Here is a 17665-nt window from a genome sequence, read left to right as displayed (position 1 = left end):
TCTCTTCCTCCTCCTCCTCAATCAGGGAGTATAAACTTGTACACTGTCTGAGGGAGATTGGCAGTTGGGAAGTATGAAATATAATTAGATAGATAGATAGATAGATAGATAGATAGATAGATAGATAGATAGATAGATAGATAGATAGATAGATAGATAGATAGATAGATAGATAGACAGAGATGATAGATGATAGACTGAGCTGGGCAAAACCTGGGTCTAATTGCAGATACAGGTAGTCCTCGACTTAACAGCCCTTCGTTTAGAGACTCTTTTGACTTTGCTTGTCACAGTCACAAATGGTGATCGCACGATCACCCCGGATGCTGTAACAGGCCGACTGCCAAGTGCCCAAATTTTGATCAGGCAACCACAGAGCTACAACAGTTGTAAGTGTGAAAAACAGGCCATACGTCCCTTATTTCAGTGCCGTTGTAACTTCAAACAGTCACTAAAGAAACGGTTGTAAATTGAGGACTACCCATACTGGTTGCCAAGTGCCCAAATTTTGATCAGGTGACCCTAGGGACGCTACGCCAGTTGCAAAGTGTAAGGAACGGTTGTGTGTCTATGGAGGTTCTCAGTCATCCAGGTTGTGGTTGTCCCAAAGGTGCTATTTTTCAAGAGGCAACTGGACTTTCTGGTTATTCTTTGAAGACATTTCGCTTCTCATCCGAGAAGCTTCTTCAGCTCTGGCTGAATGGTGGGGAATGGAAGGATTTCTATTCCTTGCAGTCATCTGGTCGTTAGCACTCTTTCTGTGTCCTCAGGGTCACCTGAGTGGTGCAAATGGGTGTGGGGCCTTCTTGGAACTATTGAAGGAACCGTTTTGTAGACAGAAGATTGGTGGAGAAACAAAACAATCACTTCACAGACGCATGACACAACATAGGAGAACTAACCCATCAGGACGAGAGTCAGCAGTCCATCTGCATTTAAAAGACAAAGGCCAGTCTTTTGAAGACAGCAAAGTCCACATTTTGGACAGAGAGGACTGCTGGTTTGAAAGAGGGGTCAAAGAGGCCACCTATGTCAAAATTGAACAGCCCTCTCTCAACAGAGGGGGAGGGATATGACATCATCTACCTCCAATCTACGACACAGCTCCTTTCAGCAATCCTAAGAAGGACTGCCACACCCATTTGCACCACCCAAGTGACCCTGAGGACACAGTCAAACCTCCAAGTGGCCTCAACGACTCTCTAAAAAAGGATGCAAAGGACCAGCTGTCTGCAAGGAATAGAAATCCTTCCATTCCCCACTATCCAGAGTTGAAGAAACTTCTTGGATGAGAAGCGAAATGTTTACGAAGAAAAACCAGTTACCTAAAAAGCACATTTGGGACAACCAGTCGGGTGACCCATTTTTCAGGCTCGTCGTAACTCTGTTGCTAAACAGATGGCTGTAAGCCGAGGACTCCCTGTAACCCTGTTTGGGAGAAGGAACACCATCGCTGACCAAGTCCCTGGCACAGGTTGGAAAGGTTCTGGTCCTCCGCTCGATGCCCACCCACCTACCCACCCACCCTGCCCGCTCCACTTTTCCTTCTCCCGGCTTCCCGACAACCGCGAGACCAACCGGCCAGCTCTCCGGACCGTACATCAGGATCTCAAGGCTATTGGATAGCTGTCAAGCTAAGTGCCAACAATCACGGCCACTTGCTCTTCTGTCTTCGGCAATCTCTCTCCGATCAATACCGTAATGGAGCAGGGAGGGGAGGGAGGCTTCCAGCCGGTTTCGGCACACTGAGCCCCCCTCCCCTCCCATCCCCATGTGAAGGTGGTGACGCAAAGCAGCCGGTTAACTCTGGCCGGAGATGGTGGGGGAGGGATTGGGGAGGGGGCTTGGGAGGAAACAGCAGCAAGACAATCTCCCCCCTGCCCCTCAAGTTTGCCATTCACTCAGCACCCCACAAAGTCTCAGAGTCAGACTCACCCCCCTTTTTTTGGGGGGGGGGAGCAGGGATGGAGAGGCTCCGGCGCTTCAAACCCCAGCAAGTTTAAGGCAGGTGGGCTTCAACTCTCAGAATCGATAGGGGTTCATTTAATGACTGTGTGACTCACTTAATAAGTGATTTGCTTAAGAACTTAGGGGGGAAAAAAGTAATAACATTACGGCCACTCACTTAACAAACGCATCGCTTAGTGACGGAAATTTTTGGGGGGCTAAGGCAAGGAGAACCTATATTTTATCTAAAGTTGGATTTAGGAAACGGGATCAGTTTTCCATCATCCCCTTCCTCTCCCGCTCCCCAGTTTTTTCCTGGCCTTGTGTGAACCATTTTGTGGGCCCCTATCTGTGCGTTCTGACAGCCTAGCGGTGAAAGCCCCATCGGGGACCACAAAGGAACCTTGACCTCTCATGAGGACTAGAAACTTGGCCTTGCTGTCTGAACGATGCGCCATCCCGCAAGCCGCACATTCCACAAGCAGTCCTCGACTTACGACTTACAAGCGAGCCCAGAATTTACATTGCTAAGTGAGACGTTGGTTAAGTGAGTTTTGCCTCATTTGATGACTTTTCTCCCCCACCGTTGTTAAGTGAATCCCTGCAGCTGATAAAATAGTCACCCGGTTGTTAAGCGAATCCGGCTTCCCCCATTGACTTTGCTTGTCAGAAGGTCACAAGAGTAGATCACGTGACACCCCCAGGTGTCGTAAATATGAGTCGCTTGCCAAGCGTCCGAATTTTGATCACGTAATCGTGGGGATGCTGCAACGGTCGTAAGTGTGAAAACTGGTCATAAATCACTTGTTTCAGTGCCGTTGTAACTTCAAACGGTCACTAAACGAACTGCTGTAAGTCAAGGACTACCTGTATTCCAGGTTCAGTGTTTGATTAATTAGAGCCTTTGCAGCACAACAATCACACAGGGGTTGTTGGCTTTTCTTTCTTTTGTGGGGAGGTGGTGGTTGTTTTGCGTTGGCCCAGATGGAAGGGCTCGAGGGTTGTGCGGTTTGCAAGAGAGGTTTTTTCCCCCTTGAGAGAGAAAAACACACAAACCTCTCTTGCTTTTGCATCCCTCCAAAGTTGTGTACACAGACATGCACGTACACACACACACACACACACAGAATAGCTCTGATGACAGTCTCACATGAGGAGCTGGTGTGTGTGTGTGTGTGTGAGAGAGAGAGAGAGAGGGAGACAGGCTGCTTAACTATGATGAATGAGCAGCCCAGCCTGGCTTCCCCCCTCCCAGTCTTGGCTAAAGGAGAGTCAGATCACACAGCTTTTTTTTTACCATTTACTGTATAAAGCAGAAGGTGAGAAGGATGTGCCCAGAGAATTTCTTAATTTCTTCCTTCCTTCCTTCCTTCCTTCCTTCCTTCCTTCCTTCCTTCCTTCCTTCCTTCCTTCCTCATTCTCTCCTTTTTCCTTCCTCCCTTCCTTCCTTTCTTCCTCATTCTCTCCTTTATCCTTCCTTCTTTCCTTCTTTCTTTCCTTCCTCCCTCCCTCCCTTCCTCATTCTCTCCTTTTTCCTTCCTTCTCTCCTTCTTTCTCTCCTTCCTTCCTTCCTCCCTTCCTTCCTCATTCTCTCCTTTTTCCTTCCTTCTCTCCTTTCTCCTTTTTCCTTCCTTCTTTCCTCCCTTCCTCATTCTCTCCTTTTCTTTTTCCTTCCTTCCTTCTCTCCTTTTTCCTTCTTTCCTCCTTCCCTCATTCTGTCCTTTTTCCTTCCTTCTCTCCTTTTTCCTTCTTTCCTCCCTCCCTCCCTTTCTCATTCTCTCCCTTCTCCTTTTTCCTTCCTTCCTTCTTTCCTTCCTTCCACATTGTCTCCTTTTCCTTCCTTCCTTCTCCTTTTTCCTTCCTCCCTCCCTTCCTCATTCTCTCCTTTTTTCTTCCTTCCTTACTCCCTCCCTCCCTCCCTCCCTCCCTCATTCTCTCCTTTTTCCTTTCTTCCTTCCTTCCTTCCTTCCTTCCTTCCTTCCTTCCTTCCTTCCTTCCTTCCTCATTCTCTCCTTTATCCTTCCTTCCTTCTTCCCCCCCTCCATCTCTCTCTCTCTCTCTCTCTCTCTCTCTCTCTCTCTCTCTCTCTCTTCGGGTTCAGGATCCCACACCTTGAATCCGGAACATGGTCTCTGCTATGGGGATAGAAAGCCAATTTGGATTGCCAGCGATGACTTAATAGCAGAATAACAAGAGTTGGAAGGGAGCTTGGAGGTCTTCTAGTCGAACCCCCTGCTCAAACAGGAGACCCCATACCATTTCAGACAGGGGGCTGTCCAATCTCTTCTTAAAAATGTCCAGTGATGATGCACCCACAACTTCTGGTGGCAAGTTGTTCCACTGGTTAATTGTTCTCACTCTATACAGGTAGTCCTCGACGTAGAACAGTTCATTTAGTGACTGCTCAAAGTGACAACGGTAATGAAAAAAGTGACTTATGACCATATTTCACACGACCGTTGCAGCATCCCCCATGGTCACATGATCAAAACTCAGACTCTCGACAACTGACTTGTATTTATGACAGTTGCAGCATCCCCAGGGTGACGCAATCCCCTCTTGCCATCTTCTGACAGGCTAAGTTGAGGACTCTGTACCTGTACTCTGTACAAATGTCATTCTGGGTGGAAATCTTAAATATGATTATTTCAAATGGTCCTCTTTCTTCAAAAAATGTTTTTCTTTCTTTCTTTCTTTCTTTCTTTCTTTCTTTCTTTCTTTCTTTCTTTCTTTCTTTCTTTCTCTTCTCTTCCTTCCTTCCTTCCTTCCTTCTTTCCTTCCTTCCTTTCCTTCCTTCCTTCCTTCCTTTCCTTTCTTCCTCCCTTTCCTTCCTTTCTTCCTTCCTTTCCTTCCTTCCTTCCTTCCTTTCCTTCCTTTCCTTCCTTCCTTCCTTCCTTCCCTTCCCTCCCTCCCTCCCTTCCTTCCTTCCTTCTTTCCTTCCTTCCTTCCTTCCTTCCCCTCTCTCACATACACACACTAGATAAGGATAACATTAATATTCCAATTTGGCTGTGGTTCAGCAACTAGTTGTGGCTTTGGACATCCAACTACCTAGAATTTAGAGCAGTGTTTCTCAACCTTGGTAGCTTGAAGATGGGTGGACTTCAACTCCCAGAACCCCCAGCCAGCAGCGCTGGCTGGGGGATTCTGGGAGTTGAAGTCCACCCATCTTCAAGCTACCAAGGTTGAGAAACACCGATTTAGAGGATTGATTTTAGGAAAACTGGCTTGGACCCAAGATGGGCGCAATCTGGAGAAAAAAAGATGGAACATTCAACTTGGCATATTCCTAATATTTTTATATGTAGGAGTGCATATTCCTACATTTTGCTGCCCTTTGGATCTTTTCATTCCCTGAGGTTTTGGTTCCTAATTTATCTTCCACTCTGTATTTTTATTTCCCTCTGGAGGTTTTCTTTGTTCGCTCGATCACCTTTTCTAAAAAAAAAGTTAGCTCAAAATCGGAGATTTATTTATTTTTCTTAAAGCGTGGCGTTTTTAAAATCTCGCAAGCCCTGCAACTTAGGATGTAGTCATGAAAGCTGTAGTCATCGTATCCTTAATACCTCCCCTTCCTCTTCCTCTTCCTCCCCCTCCCCTTCCCCCTCCTCCTCCTCTTCCTCCTCCCCCCCCACATATAAATAATTTGATGCACCAATTGCCCAAATTTCATCTGCCCCAAAGAATTCGGGCCAACACATGAATGAGACAAAGAGCCTCCATATACAGAGAGTGTCTACCTCAAGAACCATCTCAACCACGGGCATCTATTGTGTTTCCTGAACGGGGAGAAAGCTGTGTGTAGGAAACCCTCCCTGCCTGTCTCCCTCTCAGCAAATCTAATCCTGAAAGTAAATTAATTTGGATAAAAAGGGGTTTTCTTCCGGGACCGACAGCCTCTGCGGGGCCTTCGTAGAAGGAGACCCCAGACTCGCCAATGGGGTTGAAAAAGGGAGGTGGGCAGAAGGAGAGAATGGAGAATGTTTGGGGGGGGGTTATGTTCACCATGGGTTGGTGGGAGGCTTCTGAGCCCCCCAGGCATGGGGCACTGAGCCCCCCCCCCCAAGGCAGGAATGGGGAAGCCGTGTGGGCAAACAGCCCCCGCAGCAGCTCCTACATCCGTGTCAAATCATGATTAATGGCTCCAATTTGGCGGCTGCCTTCGGCTGTCACTCCCCATCTGAAGCCCCCTCTTGCCGCCAGCTGCTCTCTGCCCAGAGGCATCAGCCGGATTTCCCAAGGATGGCGGCACGAGCGAGAGGCACCCAGCCACCACGGCAGGAGCCTGGCAGGTGCCCTCATGCCAGAGGATGGGCACAAAAAAATGCTCCTCCTCCTGCCTTGAGGAAGTCCGGTTGACTTCCACGCCATCCTGCTTTCCTCCTGGGCTTCAAGGAGTAACTGGAATGGGTCCTTTTGCACGCTCTGTGTCTGTGTATACACAAGGGGTGGTGGTGACATCCCTCGAGGCTTGTCAAGGCATGATGTGGAGCGTGTCCTCCTGGGCATGCATGTATGTTTGTGCAAATATTGTGTGTGGGTGCACGTGTGTGCGTGCTGACATCCCTTGAGGTTCGTCAAGGCGTGTCCTTCTGGGCCCTTTGTATGGTGTGCATATATGTTTGCGCACACGCATTTGTGTGGTTTTGTGCACATACAGGTGCGTGCATGCACACGGGTTTGTGTGTTTGTGTGTGTGCGTGTGGGGTGGTGGTGACGTCCCTTGAGGCTCGTCAAGGCGTGATGCAGAGTGTGCCCTTCTGGGCCCTTTGCGTGGTGTGCATGTATGTTTGGGCACGTATGTGCTTGTGTGTTTGTGCACACACGTGTGGGTGTGTTTGTGTGGGTGGGTGCTGACGTCCCTTGAGGCTCGTCAAGGCGTGATGGGCTGTGTGTCCTTCTGGGCCCTTTGCGTGGTATGCATGTAGGTGAGTGCACACATATGTGTTGGTGTGTGCACATGTGTTTGGGTGTGTGTGTGTGTGTGTGTGGGATGGGGGTGATGTGATTTCCAAACTGTCTCAGTGCTCAGAGTTTGTGGTTTTGCTGAGAAACTGAGGAATGAAAACACTGCAAAATATTGGGTTTACAGGTACTCCTCAACTTACGACAGTTCGTTTAGTGCAGTGTTTGTCAACCTTGGTAGCTTGAAGATGGGTGGACTTCAACTCCCAGAATCCCCCAGCTGGGGGATTCTGGGAGTTGAAGTCCACCCATCTTCAAGCTACCAAGGTTGACAAACACTGGTTTAGTGACACTCGTTCCAAGTTACGCTAGCACTGAAAAAAGTGACTTATGACTGTTTTTCCCACTTATGACCACTGCAGCCTCCTTGGGGTCACGAGATCAAAATTCAGACGCTTGGCGACTGGCTCATATCTATGACGGTCGCAGTGGCCTGAGGTCACGTGATCCCCTTTTGCGACCTTCTAGCAAGCAAAGTCAATGGATTCACTTAACGACCTTGTTACTAACTTAACAACTGCAATGATTCACTTAACAACGGTGGCAAGAAAAGTTGTAAAAGGGGGACAAACTCACTTAACAACAGAAATTTTGGGATCCATTGTGGTCATAAGTCGAGGACTACCTGTATTCAATTTTTATCTTTAATCACGCCCTGCGGTGCTATTTTCCATGTTCAATTTTTTTGCCAAAACTCCCCTAAAATAAAATAAAAAATAGAGGAAAACAAGGTGGGAAAAGTTTGGGACTTGTCAATGTAACCACAACTAGTAGTAACCACAACAACAACAACCACACAACTCCCTGCCGTTGACAAACCCAACCAGCCGATAAAGAGGAAAACCAGGTTTCCTAAAACTTTCTTCCTCATCCTCATCAGAAAATTGAAAAAAACACAAAATAAACTCCTGTTTGGCATGGAAATGAAAACCGGTAGCCAAACACAGTGAGTCTCTCACAAAGTCGGAGTTCGACACATCGACGCAACACTGAGACGCTTAAGAGAAGAAGAGGGGGGGGGGTTTTCCTACCTTTGGTAAGCGTTCGGGGTCTCCGGGGTGCCGGGGAATCACCTTCTGTAGGCGTTGAAACCCATAATCGATCGTTGGCTCATTCAGGGCTACGCGTGGAAAGAAGGAAGCCATCAGATTTGCAGCGTGCAAAGAACACATTAACAGAATAACAGAGTTGGAAGGGACCTTGGAGGTCATCTAGTCCAACCCCCCCACCCAAGCAGGAGACCTTACACCATTTCTGACAAATGGCAGTCCAATCTTTTCTTGAAAGCCTCCAGAGATGAAGCTCCCACAACTTCCAAAGGCAACTTCTGTTCCACCGGTTGATGGTTCTCACTGTCAGAAAATGTCTCCTTATTTCCAGGTTAAATCTCTCCTTGTTCAGTTTCCATCCATTATTCCTTGTCTGGCCTATAGAAAATAGCTTGACCCCCTTCCTCTTCTCTGTGGCAGCCCCTCAAATATTGGAAGATGCTCTCCTGTCTCCTCTGGTCCTTCCCTTCACTAGACCAGCCATGCCCAGTTCCTGCAACCGTTCCTCGCATGTTTTATCCTCCAGTCCCCTAATCCTCTTTATTGCTCTTCTCTGCACTCTTTCTAGAGTCTCAACATCTTTTTTATAGTGTGGGGACCAAAACTGGATGCAGTACTCTAGGTGTGGTCTTACTAAGGCTTTATAGAGTGGTATTAGTACCTCCCTTGATCTTGATTGTTTCCCTCTGTTAATGCAGTTTAGGATTGCATTGGCTTTTTTGGCTGCTGGCTCATATTTAGCTGGTTGTCCACTAAGACTCCAAGAACCTCTCACAGTCACTGCTATTAAGAAACCTGGTTTCACCCAGTCTATATGTGTCCTTTTGGGTTTTTCTTGCCTAAATGTAGGACTTGACTTTTCTCTACATTGAATTTCATTTCGTTAGATCAAGTAGTCTTCAAACATCAAGTAGTCTTCATTTAGTGACCTTTCCAAGTTACAAGGGCAGTGAAAAAAACGACTCAATGGCCGTTTCTCGCACGATGGTTGCCGCATTCCCGTGGGCACGGGATCAAAATCCAGACACTTGGCAACTGACTCATATTTATGATGGTTGTAGTATCCCGTGATCGGGTGATCTCCTTTTGCAACCTTCTGACAAGCAAAGTCAATAGAGTAACAGAACAGGAGCTGGAAGGGACTTTGGAGATCTTCTAGTCCAACCCCCGGCTCCGGTACGAAACCCTGTAGCATTCCAGACAAATGGTTGTCCAATCTCTTCTTAAAAACTTCCAGTGTTGGAGCACCTGCAACTTCTGGTGGCAAGTAGTTCCACTGGTTAATTGTTCTCCCTGTCGGGAAGTTTCTCCTTCGTTCTAGGTTGCTTCTTTCCTTGAAGCCAGATTCACTTAACAACCGTGTGAATAACTTTAACAGCTGCAGGGATTCATTTAACAACTGTCTCGCTTAGGAACAGAAATTTTGGGCTCACTAAATACACTGTTGGAAGCAGGATTTGATGTTACCCGAACATGGTCGATGGAATTAACAATCTAGTTGAAAGACATTACAGAAGATACTATATGGAATACAAATTTAAAGTCATTTGAGGATTTTATTTACATATGGAAATATCTTTTAGTGATACGGGCAGAAGAATAAAGATATTAAATATATTATGTATGGTAGACCTGCAGGAAAGTGGGTGAAATAAAATTGATATGGTACAAGGAGATAGGTTAGGTTACTGATTGCTTTGTTTAGGAAAACGGATGTTATGTTTAGATATTAATATACTTAAAAGATTTGAATTAAGAGATATATGTACGGGGTGGAGGAAATGGGTAGATTATGAGTAGAATAAATGCCAAATTAGGATCTATTGTATAGTTTTATAGCCAAATGTTGTTTTGAAATGTATAGTATACGGGGGGTATAATAATAATGTTAGAAAGAAATGTTTAGCACATAGGGGGTGGTAAAGTATTATATAAAAGGGTGGTAAAGTATTATATAATGTGATATCAATTTGGATTTCATCTTGGAGAAGCCATGGGGGGAGGGGAGGGGGAGGGGGGTTAGGGAGGGGGGGGAAAGGGGGAAAAATCTGTATTTGAAAAACTTTTTCAATTAAAAAAAAAGAAATTTTGGGCTCAATTGTGGTTGTAAGTCAAGGACTACCTGTACTTTTCTCTATAGGCAGCACCAATCCTGTGCAAATGCACGAAATCCTTACAGTCACATCCTAAAAGGCTGGGATTTAGGGATTTGGGGCCTGAAGCCAAGACTCCTTAATTGACTCAAATTCTCTGTATGAAGTTAGGATGGTAGTGACCTTTTTGGCAGTCGCAGCGTCCAGCTGACTCAACCCCAGCTGACCATGACTTTGGGCTTGCTGTGCACAGAGGCCATTTTTCACAGCAACTGTCCGAAAGGGGTTGGCTGCAGTTTTCTGCTCTCATCTGTTGCTCTAGGATCTCCTTGTGGTCTCCAATCCGAATCTGAAGCTGTTCCAGTGCTGCTTAGCTGTTTGAGGTCAGCTACAAAAGTGACTTTAGACCAAAACACCAGGAGACAGTGAGTTCTAGTCCCACTTCAGTCTTGGAAGCCTACTGGATGATTTTGGGCCGATCACCAGGAGACAGTGAGTTCTAGTCCCACTTTAACCATGAAAGCTGGCTGTTTGACTTTGGGCCAATCACTAGGAGACGGTGAGTTCTAGTCCCGCCTTAGGCACAAAAGCCAGCTGGGTGACTTTGGGCTGATCACCAGGAGAAAGTGAGTTCTAGTTCAGCCTTGGGCAAGAAAGCCAAGTGGGGGACTTTGGGCCAATCACTAGCATGCAGTGAATTCTAGTCCTGGCTTAGGAACGAAACCCGGCTGGTGACTTTGGGCCACTCCCTCTTTCTCAGCCCAGCCTACCTCGCAGGATTGTTATTGTGGGGAAAATAGGAGGAAGTAGAAGGCATATTACATATTGTTACTTCCCTGAGTTATTGACAAAGATAATAAAGGCAGTAAATAAATAAGAATAAATAGCAAGCCCAGCGTATCAGGGACCCCTGCCCCCTTTACCTGGATCCCCTCCGACAAACAAACACAGCTTCCCTGAACCTCCTCCTCCTCCTCCTTCTCCTCCTCCGTCATCCCTCCCCCCCACAAGCCCAGATTGGCATGTGCTTCGTTACTACCCTGGGATGAAGATGGATTGCTTGATTTAGTGTAAACATATGCTACCATTTCAGTTCTGGGCAGCCTCTCTGCGACCTTAATTGCTATTGATTTCCCGGGCTCCCTCTGCTGCCCCCCGCCCCCCGCAGACCCCTTTCCCAGGCCACAGCATGCAAGGTTAGCCATGCAACGGGAGGGAGGGAGGGGGCAACGCAGCCCTCCTGGCTGGGGTTATGTCCGGGAGGGCAGACAAAGATGGGGAGGGGAGGAGAGGATGCTTGGCAGAGCAATCCCATCTTATGATTACTTTGTTGTTTTGCATGTACACTGAGAGCTTCTGCACCGGAGACAAATTCCTTGTGTGTCTAATCACACTTGAGCAGCAAACAATTCTGTTCTGTTCTCTATTCTGTTCTCTTCTCTTCCCTTCTTCTTCCCCCTGTTCCCCTTCTTCTTCTCTTCTCCTTCCCCCTCTTCCTTCCCCTTCCTCTCCTCTCCTCTCCTCTCCTCTTCCCTTCCCTTCCCTATATTCTATTCTATTCTATTCTATTCTATTCTATTCTATTCTATTCTATTCTATTCTATTCTATTCTATTCCTCTCCTTTATTCCATTCCATCTTCTCGTCTCTTCTCCTTCCCCTTCTTCCTTCGTCTTCTCTTTTCTCTCCTTTCCTCTCCTCTTCCCTTCCCTTCCCTATATTCTATTCTATTCTATTCTATTCTATTCTATTCTATTCTATTCTATTCTATTCTATTCTATTCTATTCTATTCTATTCTATTCTATTCTATTCCTCTCCTTTATTCCATTCCATCTTCTCTTCTCCTTCCCCCTCTTCCTTCCTCTTCTCTCCTCTCCTCTCCTCTCCTCTCCTCTCCTCTCCCCTTCCCTATATTCTATTCTATTCTATTCTATTCTATTCTATTCTATTCTATTCTATTCTATTCTATTCTATTCTATTCTATTCTATTCCTCTCCTTTATTCCATTCCATCTTCTCTTCTCCTTCCCCCTCTTCCTTCCTCTTCTCTTCTCTTCTCTTCTCTCTCCTCTCCTCTCCTCTCCTCTCCTCTCCTCTCCCCTTCCCTATATTCTATTCTATTCTATTCTATTCTATTCTATTCTATTCTATTCTATTCTATTCTATTCTATTCTATTCTATTCTATTCTATTCTATTCCTCTCCATTCCATCTTCTCTTCTCCTTCCCCTTCTTCCTTCCTCTTCTCTTTTCTCTTCTCTTCTCTTCTCTTCTCTTCTCTTCTCTTCTCTTCTCTTCCTATTCCTATTCCTATTCCTATTCCTATTCCTATTCCTATTCCTATTCCTATTCCTATTCCTATTCCACATACAAACAAAAAATTAATGCAATCATAAGATACCAATAGGAGAAGGTGATACAAAAGATGAGAAGGGTAATAGTAATACAGCCCTACTACAGGGGTGACTATCCTTAGACATAAGACAAGGGTTTGGGAATTAGGTGTTCAGCAGAGTGATGGCACGAGGGGAAAAAACCTTTCCCTGTGTCTGGTTGTTTCAGCATGCAGGGCCCTATAACGCCATCCTGAGGGTAGGAGTTGAAACAGTTTATGTCCAGGATGCGAGGGGTCTGTAGATATTTTCCCAGCCCTCTTTTTGACTCGTGCAATACACAGATCCTCACTGGAAGGCAGGTTGGTAGCCATTGCTTTTTCTGCACTTTCAATTATCCTCTGAAGTCTGTGTCTCTCTTGTTCGGTAGTTGTGCCAAATCAGTTACAGGAGCACAAAAAATAGGCAAACTTATCAAAATTCACCTCTTGAAATGCCTGATTGAGTGAAACTTCCACTGGTAAGTGCTAAAAACAGCATGAATTCTTTTTTCCCCACTTTTATCCCCAATGTCAACACCACCGCTATAATAATTCCACCCCCTCCCCAGTGGTGGGTTTCAAATTTTTTTACTACTGGTTCTGTGGGTGTGGCTTGGTGGGCGTGGCATGGCTTGGTGGGTGTGGCAGAGGAAGGATACTGTAAAATCCCCATTCCCACCCCACTCCAGGGGAAGGATACTGCAAAATCCCCATTTCCTCCTGATCAGCTGGGACTTGGGAGGCAGAGAATAGATGGGGGCGGGGCCAGTCAGAATTTTTACTACCGGTTCTCTGAACTACTCAAAATTTCCTCTACCGGTTCTCCAGAACTGGTCAGAACCTGCTGAAACCCACCTCTGCCCCTCCCTCTGCAAACCAAGTTTCTAGTCCTTAAGAACACTGTTTGGCAGCACACGGGCGGCAGCCAATTGAAGAATAAGCCACCCACACGCCAGATTATTTTGTAACGGAAAGCTCAAAACTGCCCTAAAGGATGAAGTTTTCAGTTTGTCATAAAACTGCTGCTTTCCCTATCAACAAAATAACCTGAATTAAGCCAAACAAGCAAAAAAAAAAAGAGAGAGAGAGAGAAAGAGATGCAAATGAGCGTAATTTTGCACGCTTTTCTAATCTGCATCTGTCGGACTATATTTGCAATCGTTTCTCGGGCCCGGTTGTGGCATTGCGATTCCTTGCACATACCTCCGTTACTGTTACCTTGATGGCAGCACAGGGGGTCTCCCTCCCTCTCATATACGGGACGTCCTCGAGTTACGACCACAATGCAGCCCTGAGACAACGGTCAAAGCGAATCCTGCTCCATTTTATGACCTTTCTTGCCACCGTTGTTAAGTGAATCACTGGAGGGGTTAGTAACCTGGCTGTGAAAGGAATTGGGCTTCCCCGTTGACTTTGCTTGTCAAAAGGTCGCAAAAGGGATCACGTGAGCTTGGGATGCAGCAACGGTTGTAAATATGAGTCAGTGCCCAAGTGTCTGAAGTTTGATCATGTGACCATGGGGAGGGTGCAACGGTCGTAAGTGTGAAAAATGGTCATGTCACTTTTTTCAGTGCTATTTTAACTTTGAATAGTCATTAAATGAATCTTCTTTCCTCCTCCTTCCTTCCTTCCTTCCACCTTCCTTCCTCCCTCCCTCCCTCCCTCTCCCACTCCTTCCTTCCTTCCTTCCCTCCCTCTCCCACTTCTTCCTCCCTTTCCTTCCTTCCTTCCTTCCTTCCTTCCTTCCTTCCTTCCTTCCTTCATTCCTTCCTTCCTTCCTTCCTTCATTCCTTCCGTCCTTTCTTCCTTCCCTCCCTCCCTCCCTCCCTCCCTCTCTCTCTCTCCTTTCTTTTCTTTCTCTCTTTCTTGCCAGTCAGTGTGGGGGCATTTCCATTGCCTGCCTCAACTTTGTGGCCCAACCATCCCATGGCAGAAGCTGCGGACGCCTGTCTCTTATCCCTTATTTTCTCACCCTGCCCTCCCTCCCTCGTGTCCAGCGCTTACCTGTGTAGACAAACCGCCCAGGTGCTCCTTTGCAAAACTGCTTCGACTTGTAGGACAGGGTCACCTCCACCACGCCGGGGATGTGCCGGGGCGGCGTCTGAACCCGGATTGCATGAGGCGTGATCAGCTGTTATGGGGAGAAGAGGATGGTCAGACGGGGAAGTTTTGTGCTAAGGGAAGGGGCAGCAGGACGCTGAGAAGCCATGAAGATTTTGAGGCTGGCAGTCACTTCCTCCCCTTCCTCCTCCTCCTCCTGTGCATTGTTTCCCTTCTTTTCCTCTCCTTTCTTCTTCTCTCTTCTTCTCCTCCTCCTCCATCCTTTCTCTTCTTTTCCTCTCCTTTCTTCTTCCCTCTCCTTCTCCTCCTCCATCCTTTCTCTTCTTTTCCTCTCCTTTCTTCTTCCTTCTCCTTCTTCTTTTCCTGCATCTCTTCTCCCCTTCCTTTCCACTCTGCTCCTTCTCCTCTTCCACTGTCCTCCTCCTCCTTTTCTTCCTCCCCTTCCTTTTCCTCCTCCTCCTCCTCCTGTATCCCTCCTCCTTCTTCTCTTCTTCCTCCTTCTCCTTCTCTCTCCCCACCCCCCCGTGAGGTTTATTGTCCCTTGCTTTCGGTCTCCCTTCTTCCTGCAATCTCCCTCCCAGCCACCCCACCTGGGAAAGACTCCATGGACAAGTAGCCACAGCAGCAGCTCAGAGAAATTTCCTTTCAGGAAGTGGAGGGTCTTTTTGCCCACAAAAGGGGTGCCGATACACTCCCCCCCCCAATGAGGAAAGTGATGTGCCTTGGACCTGAAAATGGGAATTATAGACGCCTTCCATTATGCTTTTGTCTTGGCACCCAGAAAAAGGTGCAGTTTCTGCACTGGCTGATTTTTGACCCCAGACCCAAAGGCGTTCTTTGCTTTTGGGTTTTACATTGGGGGTGGGTGGGCTTTGCGCCATTTCTGCCTGCGGTTAACTTGAGCTGGGTTGTTTCTGCAAACTCTCTTGGGAGCAAAAATATGAAGGCCATCCCCCCAAAAATGGAGTTAGATCATGGATTTTGCTGGGACTCAAAAGGTTTTGCATTGGGGTTAGGTGGGAAGGGAAGGAAGGGATGAGGAAAGGAAGGGAAAAAAGAAGGGGAGGGGAAGGAGGGGAATCAGACATAAAATGATGGGATGATGGGAAGAGAGGGAGTGGGAGAGGAGACGGAAAAGGAGGAGGGGAAGGGAGGGAAAGAGAATCAGACATAAAATGGTGGGATGGGATAGAAAGAGAAGGGGCGGGAGGGAGAGGGGGCGGAAGAGGGAGGGGAAGAGGGAGGGGGAGGAGAGAGAGAGAGGAGAGGGTGGGGAGGGAAGTGAAAGAGTGGGAGGGGAGGGGAAGAGAAGGGAGGGGAGGGGAAGGGAAGGAGGTAAATGAAGGGAAGAGAAGGAGAAGGAAAGAGGCAGGCAGAGAGGAGGGAAAGGGAAGGGAGGAGGGGAGGGAAGGAAAGGGGAAGGGAAAAGGGAAGAGTAGGAGAAGGGAAGGGAAAGAGGCAGGCAAAGCGGAGAGGATGGAGAAAGGGAAGGGAAGGGGAAAATGGAGGGTAGTAAGAAGAAAGAAAGGGAAAGACAAAAGAGGAAGATAAAAATAAATCCAGAAATGGGGAGGGGGGAAAGCCGGCAGACTCACCTCACTCCAGACCAGCATGGTGCCAAAGACCACCTGAAGCCCGTCGAAGAAGTTGTCCCCGATGACAATCACGGTGGCCCCTCCCGTCGTCCAGCCTTCGCTGGGGCTGATGGCTTTGATGCAGGGCGTGGCTGCTTTAGGAGGGCGAAGAGAGAGGGGGGAAGGATAAAGCGTCAGGAATCCCCCGCACAGACCAGGAGGGGAGGGAAGACCCTCAGACAGAAGGGGAGGGGAAGGGAAGGGAAGCAGGCCAAGGACGAGGGCACCAAAGAGACGCCCCCTCCCCACAGCTCAAAGGGGACCCTCTTGGAAGGCTCCAAGAAACAGCAGCCGGATTCCGTTTTCCTCTCAATTAAGATCCTAAAGCCAAGCCAACATATTGGCCAGCATTGGCTGGGAAAGAGGTAACACTAAACCGGGATTAGACACTAAACCTGGCTTCCATGCCTGGTGGATGTTCTTCTGCCTAATGATAGTCCTTGACTTACAACAGTTCATTTAGTGACCGTTACAACGGCATTGAAAAAAGTGACAGGATCGTTATTCACACTTACGACCGTTGCGGCTTCCCCATGGACACGGGGTTTATATTTCGATGTTCGGCAACTGACTTGTATTTATGGTGGTCGCTGTGTCCCGGGGGGGGGGGCTGGTCACGTGATCCCCTTTTGCACCCTTCTGACAAGCAAAGTCAATGGGGAAGCCAGATTCATTTAACAACCGTGTGACTAACTTAACAATTGCAGTGATTCACTTAACAACCGTGGGAAGGAAGGTCGTAAACTGGAGCAAAGCTCGCTGAGGAAAAGTCTCACTTAGCAACATGAATCCCGGGCTCAGTGGTGGTCGTAAATTGAGGACTACAGCCGCAAAGCCGTGTTTCTCAACCTCAGGAAGTTGTGGCTGCCCCTTCATTGGAGGCTTTCAAGAAGAGATTGGGTAACCATTTGTCTGGAATAGTCTAGGGGTTCCTGCCTGAGCAGGAGGTTGGACTAGAAGACCTCCAAGGTCCCTTCAAACTCTGTTATTCTATTCTATTTCATTCCATTCCAAATTTTCCTCCTCCTCCTCCTCCTCCTCCTCCTCCTCCTCCTCCTCCTCCTCCTCCTCCTCCTCCTCCTCCTCCTCTTCTTCTTCTTCTTCTTATTATTAAAGGGAGTTTTGTGGTTGCTGGTGTGCAAAAGTGTATATAGGCAAGGGTACCTTCTGAAGGATCCAACCGACGTGCCCGGCGTCCATGCTTGGAATTGTTGTGGACAAACATGTTGTCGGACACGGCAAGGACATGGCCATCGACATTCACCGTCGTCGACACCACCACCTGCGGAAAGGGAAGCATCAAATGGACGAATACAAACAATCAGAAAGAGAGCTTGGAGGATGATCAGGATAGAACCAAACACAGCAACGTTAGAAATTTAGCTGTTTAAAAAAATCGTCTTTCTGTTGTTCGGGTAGTGGGTTGCTGTTGTTTCAACACAATTTAACTTTTATGATTAAAGAAGTAGGAAGAGAGGTTTAGTAAGAAAAGAATTACTTCCAGAGGATACAAAAGAAAGTATGTAAAAGAAAGAAAGAAACTA

The 17665-nt window shown here is 47.3% G+C and overlaps 1 protein-coding gene across 4 annotated transcripts in view; it reads right to left on the bottom strand.

The window, feature by feature from the left end:
- The window catches only part of LOC117658515 (transcription factor COE1-like), an 80807-nt gene that overhangs the window by 14510 nt on the left and 48632 nt on the right, over positions 1-17665 (bottom strand). For 2 of the 4 annotated variants that reach the window (XM_060692250.2, XM_087874796.1), the window contains exons 9-12: positions 17286-17403; positions 16083-16216; positions 14431-14557; positions 7944-8032 (exon numbers count right to left, since the gene is read on the bottom strand). In XM_060692250.2, coding sequence (XP_060548233.2) covers positions 7944-8032; positions 14431-14557; positions 16083-16216; positions 17286-17403 — 468 coding nt within the window. The remainder of the gene's footprint in view (positions 1-7943; positions 8033-14430; positions 14558-16082; positions 16217-17285; positions 17404-17665) is intronic. The other 2 variants (XM_087874798.1, XM_087874797.1) reach the window with 1 other exon arrangement.

Source organism: Pantherophis guttatus, chromosome 8 (genome assembly GCF_059756535.1).
Source record: "Pantherophis guttatus breed Tessera chromosome 8, ASM5975653v1, whole genome shotgun sequence".
Lineage (NCBI taxonomy): Eukaryota > Metazoa > Chordata > Lepidosauria > Squamata > Colubridae > Pantherophis > Pantherophis guttatus.
Note: the sequence above shows the minus strand (reverse complement) of the source record. Positions and strands in the feature narration are given on the sequence as shown.